This window comes from Bubalus kerabau, chromosome 12, assembly GCF_029407905.1.
Source record: "Bubalus kerabau isolate K-KA32 ecotype Philippines breed swamp buffalo chromosome 12, PCC_UOA_SB_1v2, whole genome shotgun sequence".
Classification (NCBI taxonomy): domain Eukaryota; kingdom Metazoa; phylum Chordata; class Mammalia; order Artiodactyla; family Bovidae; genus Bubalus; species Bubalus kerabau.
In genome coordinates, this window is record NC_073635.1 from 90,058,021 (window position 1) to 90,068,329 (window position 10,309).

The following is a 10,309-nucleotide window of genomic DNA, read 5'->3' on the forward strand; positions in this document are numbered from 1 at the left end:
GCTGCGCCCCGGAAAGTGGAGCTGCAACTTGGCCGCGCCTGCACCTGTTGGCACCGCGCCGCCGAGGGCGACCCGGCTGCGGCGACGGCGACCCCGGCCCTCGGCCTCTTCGGCAAGTGGTTGGCGCTTCAGAGAAACTTTCCACCCGTGAGCCGGACCGGCGCTGAGTGCGTGTGTCCTTGCCTCTTTTGTGTCGTTGTCGCCTCCACCTCTCCGCACTCTTCTCTCCGCCCGGACCTCACGCCCCCGCCCGCGCCTCGCTCCGTCTGAGACCCTCTCCATCCCCCTCCCCGGCCGTCTATGCGCCAGGCCCTCTCCGCGCGGCGCCGGTGAACCCGCGAGCCGCCCCGATGTACAGCATGATGATGGAGACCGACCTGCATTCGCCCGGCGGCGCCCAGGCGCCCACGAACCTGTCGGGCCCGGCCGGGGCTGGCGGGGGCGGCGGCGGCGGCGGCGGGGGCTCCAAGGCCAACCAGGACCGAGTCAAGCGGCCCATGAATGCCTTCATGGTGTGGTCCCGCGGTCAGCGGCGCAAGATGGCCCAGGAGAACCCCAAGATGCACAACTCGGAGATCAGCAAGCGCCTGGGCGCCGAGTGGAAGGTCATGTCCGAGGCCGAGAAGCGGCCGTTCATCGACGAGGCCAAACGGCTGCGCGCGCTGCACATGAAGGAGCACCCGGATTACAAGTACCGGCCGCGGCGCAAGACCAAGACGCTGCTCAAGAAGGACAAGTACTCGCTGGCCGGCGGGCTGCTGGCGGCCGGCGCGGGCGGCGGCGCGGCCGTGGCCGTGGGCGTGGGCGCGGCGGCCGTGGGCCAGCGGCTTGAGAGCCCGGGAGGCGCGGCGGGAGGCGGCTACGCGCACGTCAACGGATGGGCCAACGGCGCCTACCCCGGCTCGGTGGCGGCGGCGGCGGCCGCCGCGGCCATGATGCAGGAGGCGCAGCTGGCCTACGGGCAGCACCCGGGCGCGGGCGGCGCGCACCCGCACGCGCACCCCGCGCACCCGCACCCGCACCACCCACACGCGCACCCGCACAACCCGCAGCCCATGCACCGCTACGACATGGGCGCGCTGCAGTACAGCCCGATCTCCAACTCCCAGGGCTACATGAGCGCCTCGCCCTCGGGCTACGGCGGCCTCCCCTACGGCGCCGCGGGCGGCGCGCACCAGAACTCAGCCGTGGCGGCGGCAGCGGCGGCGGCGGCCGCGTCGTCGGGCGCCCTGGGCGCGCTGGGCTCGCTCGTCAAGTCGGAGCCGAGCGGCAGCCCGCCGGCCGCGGCGCACTCGCGGGCGCCGTGCCCCGGGGACCTGCGCGAGATGATCAGCATGTACTTGCCGGCCGGAGAGGGCGGCGACCCGGCGGCGGCGCAGAGCCGGCTGCACTCGCTGCCGCCGCACTACCAGGGCGCGGGCGCGGGCGCCAACGGCACGGTGCCCCTGACGCACATCTAGGGGAGCGGGCACCCCGCGGCCGGCCGGCCTCCGCGCAGACCTGTCCACGTTCTCCCGAAAAGGAAGACACTGGCGCCGCATGCCCGGCGCAGCCCGGCCCCCCGACCGCAAGCTCCCGGGGACCGCTCGGCGGGACGGTTGCGCGTCGGAGACTGAACTCCGGTGTTTTCTTGAGACTTTTTGTACAGTATTTATCATCCATCCGCGGAGGAGGCAGAAAGCGTCTTCTTTGCTCGAGGGGACACAGAAACCGAACCAAGCACGAGGCGACTCCCAACTTTTCTACCCCACCGTGCGCCCGCTTTCATCCCGCATCGCCTCCTGACGGCGTCGGGTGCCGGCGGCGCGGGGACGGGTCTCATCTGTTAGCTGTGTAGGGAGACGGCGCCAAACACAAGTTTTGGTAGTCGTTACGGCTTTGGGGGGGGTCGGTTTGTTAATTTATACAAAGAGATTTCCCCCACCCACCCCTTTCGGGCGGCAGCGTTATTCTGGGTTTTGTAAAACTTTCTGTATCTGAGCATTTTCATTTTTTTGGTTTGTTTTGTATTATTTCATGTAAATGCGTTGTGGAATTTTTATTTGCGGCGTCGCGGTGTGGGGAGGGGGATTCAGATTATGTACATAGTTTCCTTAAAGCCTTTCTTCTAAAAACGAAAAAAGAACCCCCCACCCTAAAAAAAATTGCATCGAGCTTTGAGTCAATAAATTTAAGAGCGAGAAGTCCGTTTTTCCCTATAAATTTGAAACGTGCTGAATTTATAATCATGCTTTATGAGCTCAAGATACAATTAGTTAATCTGATGAAAGAGAAAGAAAAATTATCAGCATGAAATGAAACTGAGGGAAGCCCGAGGGAGAGGGCACGGTGTCCTTGGAGTTGCATTAAAGAGGAAGGGAGGGGAGTAAAAATCGATAGATTATTTTGTAGACTTTACACTGTCATTACGGAACGAGAAATAATTGCCAAAAAAAAAAGTTTTATAGTCCGGCCTTGGGCACGTAGTTTTTAACTGCAGGCAGATGCCGCGGGCTTTGCGATTCCTCCTTTCGAGCCTCTTTCTGCTGGCCCGGGACCTGTGCGCAGTTTGGTCCAAAGGAGGGAAGAGAAAAGACCCCAATGGCGGGACCAGGGCAAGGACGGACGACAAATACACGGTGGGGGCGCCGGGGGCCCCAATTCCCCTGCAGTTAATGAGACAGCAAGTGGAATTTTCTGAATTTGGCTCAAAGAAACGCACTCTCTACACCAAAATGTACTGCAACCGACTCCCCTGTCTGTCCTCAGCCCCTCCCTCTGGTATATATCTCCTTGGAAAAGGACAAAATAGTTTTGTTGGGTTTTCACACACAAAACCGACCACTCCCGGATGCCCCGAGTGAATTGGGATGCAAGTTGCTAACCGATGTGAATGCAAAATGTGGTGTTTATTATTCCTGATGAGATCTGAGGTTGTTTGATGCTTTAATTTTTTTAATTATATTTTTTCTAGGTGTTTATTGGTACATTGCAGTTTTTTCTGGATTTTAAAGTTTTCTGTAAAACTTTGTCTTCAAGTAATCTGACAGCATTAAATATTGCATTTGAAAGTTATACTGTAGCAAATACGTTTTGACATTAGTCACAGCATAAAGATGAAAATTATATTTTTGAAAAGAACAAAGCCTTTGGTCAGATTGAAATACATTGATTTCATCAGCCCCTCATATTTTTCTCAACAATTTTTTTTCTGGTCCTGGAATGAGCATAGACTGTCCATCCAAACGTGGGCCTGTGCTAGCAGGTTAATGAGAACCACGGTCAGCCTGCACTAGAGAATAGCTTTAAGTAAAATGCTTACATGACAATTGACATGTGTAATTTTTTTGGAGTCACTTTGATAATTTTGCTTCAACCACTCATTCCTTAAGGTGATTGCAGAAATTTCAAGAGCTACAGCAGTTTCTTCTTTCTAACAAGATAATAAAGTCTCCCTCTTTTTTCTTTTTTCTTTTTTTTTTTTTTTTTTTTTTTGCTTTAGCAATTTGATGTGTTTGGATACATAGGGACTGCTGGGCAGAACAGCATCTTAGATAGTGAGACAATCTGAAAATAAATGCCACACACAGTCTCCTCTGGGAGACACTTTGAGAAATTCTGTGATGCTCTGTGGACTCCCCAAGCGGTGGAAGGCGCAGGCCTCATCTGCTCTGAAATGTCCAGAGTTCAGTGGACTTCGCCTGGCTTTTTTGCAACATCTCCCTGCACCTGCTAAGGGGGCAGACAGACCTGGGGCTGTGTTCACATATAAACACATTTGTATCTTTGCTGGACTATTGGACACAACAATGTTAGTAATGTGGGATACGTTGGAAATGTTTCTGACCACAAAAAGTTTAGCCAATCTCCTGGAAGGTGGACTTTAGTGTGGCATTTTCCCCTATGGGCCTCATACCAAGTCAGCAGAGACAGTCACTGCCAGGTGGCCCAAGCCACGTTGTTAAAAACCCCGGAAGATCTGAAAACAGGAATTCCTGAAATTCAGCAATTCTGTTTTGTTGAACAACGAGGAGAAAGCAAATAATTCTTTAATGATTCCATTTTAAAACAACGTGGGACGGGGGGAGTAGAAATTAGCCAGGATGCATGTTTCAGGATTGAGGTCTTATGGCTCCAGCAGTGTTTCTTCGACTTCAGATCGTGGGGAGAATATTCCACAAGGCCCGGGAGCACCGTACTCAACCGCGAACTGCGCTCCTGCCAAGGCACCCTGGCCCTGTTCACGAACACGGCGTGGCCATCATGGTACTGCCACGGCCTCGTCCACGTCCAGATGGCACTCGGGGGTGGGGGTCCTTCTGTGGCTTACTCCAGTTTCTGTGAAAACCGTGTGGAGACTGCCGACAGGACTCTGATGGTCTAGTGCAAAGTTTGCACAACTTCGTGCCTAGAGGACCCGCGAGCTCAGGAAGCGGCCCTTGCACACTGCGGGTTTCTCCCGGCCCAGGCTAGCAGGGTTTGTTTGCTGGAGACATTTTCCCCTCGTTTCTGTACACCCCACCCCCACCTTTTTTTTTTTTTTTAACCTCACGGGGCTCTTTCGTTGTCGTGGTTGAGACTTTGGCCCTCCTCCTCCTCCCCCCTCCCCCGTCAGAGAAGCCCACCGTAGCTGGTGAAATGATTTCCAAACTGGTAGCGGGCAGAGCGCGCGATCTGCAGACGCGGGACTGGTGGGTCTGGTCAAGTTCTGCCTTTAGGAGCAGATCAACACGCGTCTTCAGACGTTTCACTTTCCCGACAAAGACTGGGCCACGCGGATTTCTTCTTCGAAAAAATCTAGTTAATTCGGGAAACCGCACCCACGGCCCGCGCCGCCCCCCCCCACCCCACCCCCACCCCACTTCTGCAGCCCGGCCCTCGGGGCAGAGGCTCCAGAAACATCGGCGGCTGAACGTAATAATAGGTTTGATTCCTTGGAAACTTCAAGTGAAAAGCAGACTTGGCCTTGGCGCAGCTCTTTTTCCAGCGTGGCTGTTTGGCGGGATTGAAAGGCCCGGCCGGGAGGGGAGGGAGGGGTGGAGGGCGCGGGCCTCCCGGGGCGAGGAGCCGAGGGAGGTGGGCCCTGGCCCCCGCCCCCCAGCCCTCCAGCCCCCCAGCCCCCCAGGGTCGGGGCGGCGAGGGGACCGCGCGGAGGCCGAGCCCGGCAGGAGGGGACTTAGGACCCCTCACTCTCGCCCACAGCTCGGGGTCCGCCCACCCCAGCCCGAAGGCGAGGCCCCGCGGGGGGGCGCGGAGGTCCCCTCCCTCCGCCCCCGCCCCTCACCCCCGCCCTTCCTCTCCAGCTGCGCGCCCCCAGGAACCCGGCAGTGTTGGCGGCGGGCGGCGGGCGGCGCGCGGGGCCCGGTGCCCTCCGGGCGGGGGCGGCCGGGCCCCCGGCTCCCCGACGTCGCCCTCCGCCGCGGGCGATCTCCCGCCCCCGCCTCTCGGGGCTCTCTCCGCCCCCGCAGCCGCGGCGCCCCTCCGCGTCCCGAGGCCTCTCCCCGCTCCTCCCTCTCCTCTACCTCCCCTCGGGCTCCGGCTCCTCGGCGCTCCTTCTCCGCTCTCTAGGCCTCCTCGCCTTTGTCTCCACGCGCCCGTCCCGCCTCCCCCGCGGCCGGGCCCGGGCTGCTTCCCGGGGTCCGGGTCGGGTCGGCAGGTGCCCCGAGGGCCGGTGCCCCGTCCCCTCCGCCGCGTCTCTGCGGGCTCGGCGCGGGCGGGGCCGCGCGGGGTGTCAGCCGCGGGGGGATTAAGACGACTGTTGCGAGGGAAGAGGGCAGAGTGTTTTGTGTTTAAAGAGAGCGGGATTAGCGGAGAGAAAGTCCTGACCCGGGGTCAGCGGCGAGTCAAACCCTTTTACAATCAGCGGGCGGAACGGGCGGTCTCCGCGCTCGGCCGCAACAAGTTGGGGGCGGGGAGGCCGGGCCGCGTGCGGAGGCGACAGGGGGACCCGGGGGCTCGCCAGCGGCCGAGCGCGCCGAGGCCCGCGCGAGGGCTCGTCCTTCAGCATCCTTCTCCGTAGCCGGAGCGTCTGTCTCCGCTCGCTGGGGACAAGCCCACGAGGCTCCGTCTTGCCCGGGCAGTTCTGTTTCCAGAAGAAACCACACCAACGACCCGGCCCTCGGTCGGCCGGCCGGCCTCTCGCTTTTTTACCCGAGGCGCAACGGGCCTGGGTTCCTGCAAACCGTGGTGTGTGTGTGTGTGTGTGAGCGCCCGCGCGCAACAGCATGGAGGGGGGCATGCTTGGAATATATTCAGGCTGTTTGTGGCTGGAATGGAGCGCTGATTTGGGTTGTAAATCCTCGGAGTGTAATCCCAGGAGTGAGATCCGCGAGGCTCATCTGAAAAGTCGGGAAAACTGGAGTTTGCGGTGACGGGTGGGGGGCTGGTGGGGATCAGGGAGAAGGAAAGAGGAGGACAAACTGTGCTTCTCACTTGTCAGGGGTTCGCGCTGCGGTTACAGCGCGAAGAGAGCTTCCAACTATGAAAAATAGATCAGGAACCCAGACTACTTACTGATACATCCAAAGATAGAAAAAGATCATCTATTTTGATAGTGAAAACAAAACAGAACTGCCATATTTTCTTCTAAATTGGCTTTTCATCTTTAAATGTGAAAACACCAACCCGAGAAGAGAGGGAGAGAGAAAAGCCATGTTAAAACCACCACAAGCAAATAACTCCCGGCGAGCTGACGTGTTTGCACAGCCGTCCTGGGTAACGCTGGACTCTTGGTGAATGGGTTCCTGGCTCAGAGCAAGGACCCGATTCCTGGTCCCAAGTTGCTCAACACAACCTCTGGGGGAAATGCATCTATAGCAGAAACGCCGGACACTGAGAGCAATTCTGAGCGTCCGCAGGCGGCCGCCGCAAGGACTTAATTGCCCGCAGCCCCTTCAGAACGACCGTGTGGGGCATTAAAGATGCTGTTTGTGAAGAACAGCAGGGCATCACATGCAAAGCCTCGAAATAGTCAGCCAGTCAAATCAGTGGAAAAAATCAGCTTTTGTTAGATTTTGCAGTTTCAGGAATTAGGCATTCACTGCAGAGCTGCAGTTTTGAGAAATTGCAATGTCAGGCATGTTCCCAATGGGGAAATATTGTGAGAGTGCGGAGGAATGTCAGGCTGGGTTTGACAATGGTGGGGGGAGGCTGACAAGAGTGATCACCCAGACATTGTTCTCTGTCTGCACCCCGGAAACGATAAGTAGAGACCGAATCTAGTGGCAGCAATGGTCCTACGTGCTCTGAGACACTGGGATGAGAGTCTTAGCCTGGAAAAGACTGACCCCAGGCTTCACAGAAGGAAAACCGGACCGCACAGTGCACAGAACCTCACAGGTATGGAACACTTACGGACAGAAGAGTAGCAGGCAAGGGCAGCCCAAAGACATTCCAAGCAGAGGCCAACTTCTCTTTTTATTTCTAAGCAACAGAACAGGAGGAAGCCAAGGTGGACATGTTTCTAACCTGGGAATGGATGTACAGACCTCATGCTTTTCAGTTATCCAAACTCTAGAGGGAAATTCAGGCACATGGGGGAGCCTGGACTTGGGCAGGAAGTTACCATGAATGCCCACACAGAGGGAGAAGCGGGAGCTCTGTTCTTTGTGTTAGACATTGCACTGAAGGGCGATGTTTATCCTGTAGGCACTGGGGCCACTTGCATTTCACCCCAGGAAGCAGCGACGCACCTGAGCGGTGACAGGACGGGTCCATGTGAGTCGAGGTGGTATCTGTACTGTATCTAATCTCTGCCGACCTTGTCCAGCAGGATGGGGAAGGATGCGGGATTTGGACTGAAGGTGAGTCTGCTGGTATGCGGCAGCTATGTCCTGAGTTAACGTCTTCACCGGCGAGTCCATCTTCTCATGATCACACCCACCTCAGATGGGCATTAATGCTTCATTATCTGAGTGTGCGCTCTGCCCAGGAAATAGTAGCCTCTCAATAAATGGTGCTTCGCCAGGTAAGCCTGTGTCCACTCAGGCAGGGACAAAGTGGAGGGTTGTGACCTCAGTTGGTGGGGGTGGCCTGGGTGGCAAACAGCGAGAATTATACAAACCAGTCTCCGTCCCCACCCCCACGGTGTTATTACTGATTTCCTTTGAGAGTTACCTGATGAGCATCGTGTCACCGGCTCACCTGCCCGGCAGACGTTGTTACACATCGATGGTGGGCACAGGTCACTCTCGGGGGGCCTGTCGTGTGCATGGCCTGTTTGCAGGCGTTGGCACTGCAGCGCTGGACTCGCCGGCCTCACTGTGCCAGTGAGCCTGATGGTACATGAGGGAGCGTGACCCTGAGGGGCACTACTTGGGGACAGGCGGTGGGGGCCCATCCTGGGGGCTCAGGGAGGGTCCTTCAGAGGAAGCAGGAGCTGGGCTGGAAGCTGGGACGCCCTGGGCTGCTCTGCCTGTGGGGCCCTCCCATGGGGCATGCACCCTGTCTCTCCGCACAGATGAATGTGGCAACGACTTTGAGCAGAGCAGGTCTGATCACGACCTTGTTCAGCGGCAGCCGCCCACATTGCCTTAGAGTTGGCTCAAAGTTAGCCGCAGAGGTTCACGCAGCAGGGCCTCTCACATCCACAGGCACGGATTCTGGGAGAGCTTGTTGCCGAGGCAGGGGCTCAGACCAGTCCCTGGCACAGGACACCTCCGAGGTCCAGGAGGACCCAGGCCCAGCCTGCTCCTGGGCACCCCCAGGGATGCTGAGCAGGTCCTGCGGGACTCGGGAGACCCAGGACACAGCACGGGCCCCAGCACATGTGTGGTGAACAGCTGTTCAGACCGTGTGCGTGTGTGTGTATGTGTTAGTCGCTCTGTCATGGGACTCTTTGTGACTCCATGGACCGCAGCCCATCAGGCTCCTCTGTCCATGGGATTCTCCAGGCAAGAACACTGGAGTGGGTTGCCATGCCCTCCTCCAGGGGATCTTCCCAATCCAGGGATCGAACCCAGGTCTCCTGCATGGCAGGCAGACTCTTTACCATCTGAGCCACCAGGGAAGCTCAAGACTCTGCTTAGATAACTTAAATTTGAGGAGCAATTCATTGTTTATAAAGTACTCACTGAACTGTTCAATTTACATGATTTTTGAAAAAACTAAACTAGCAGGAGAAGAAGAACTTAAGCTGGATTATCAAAATCTTGCAAGTAGAGAGGACCGATCAATTTACTGGTTTTATTTTCCGTTTTTGGACTGGCTGTTCAACTGCCCGAGGACTCACTGGGCCTCTCCTGGAGGGCAGTCAGGCAGGCGCAGGGGGCAGGCCCCACACACACACTTCTGCTGTAAAGAATGGGCGATTAAACGGAGTCAGCAAAGTCATATGTTGTGCGTTATCGAGCTTTAACTTTACCAAACTAATTTGTATTTACACAGACCAGGTCTGCACAGCCTGTGAATGCAGTATGGGCCAAAACACATAAGTAGTTGAGCATTGTTTTAATGATATTTGCAAGTGGGAGAAGAGCATTTAATAGTACAGGTGAGATTGAATAAACGGGTTTTGTTGAATATATAATAACTGTAAGCATAATAATATAATCCTTAGCTATTGTCTGTAAAATGGGGATATCTTGTTTTTCAAAGAAACCCTGATACATTAAGTACTTTCAGTAACTTTGAAAGGAAGAGGTTGTGCAAATAGAATGACAGAATGAGCTACTGTGTATCAGCACGGCTCGACTAGGAAGCACACAGCTCTGTGATACATGGGACTGTTGCCGCAGATGGTGAGGACGATAGCCTCCCTTATATTTATAGATGCAGGTCTAGAGTGACGTGTGGTAAGGGAAGAAATCGGTGTCTACTTGAGTAGCATGTGGGAAAATAAATTTTAAGTAGGATATAATGAGAGAAAATGTTCTATAGATTCAAAACTGTCTTGATAATACAAGAGTTCCTATAGGGTTTTTAGCTAATTTCAGGACTCAGGGCATCATTCAAAAAATCTGATAACCTGTGCATCTTAACTGTAGCCTTTGGAGACGATGACGGTGTCTTTGCTGTCTGAATCATTCATCATTTTAATGGATACGATGTCAATCCAGACCATCAGCCCCTGTGCACAGTAGGCAGGGCAGAGTTTCTTAAACTCGCTTGTTTTGATCATCCGAGCATATTATTAATACCATCACTGCAGTTATCGTGACCACGCGCACACACCTTGTACACTATACACCCAGGACCATAGACGTTCCGTCACCACGCAGCTCGCATAGAGAAAAGAAGATCCTGTACAAAGAAAGAAAGACAGGGAAAGGGAAGGAGTGGGGAGAGAAGGAAGGGGGATGGAAGGAAGAAAAGAAAGGGGGGGAGGCTGAAC

The 10,309-nt window shown here is 55.9% G+C and overlaps 1 protein-coding gene across 1 annotated transcript; it reads left to right on the forward strand.

The window, feature by feature from the left end:
* Positions 1-350: 350 nt before the first annotated feature.
* On the forward strand, positions 351-3,819 carry SOX1 (SRY-box transcription factor 1). The gene has a single exon (XM_055541886.1). It carries the CDS (start codon positions 351-353, stop codon positions 1,458-1,460), a length of 1,110 nt encoding a protein of 369 aa, XP_055397861.1. The 3' UTR covers positions 1,461-3,819.
* Positions 3,820-10,309: the final 6,490 nt, after the last annotated feature.

What these genes read in the sequence shown, in the direction of transcription:
- SOX1 (XM_055541886.1), top strand. Translation starts at nt 351, where the DNA reads ATGTACAGCATGATGATGGAGACCGACCTGCATTCGCCCGGCGGCGCC.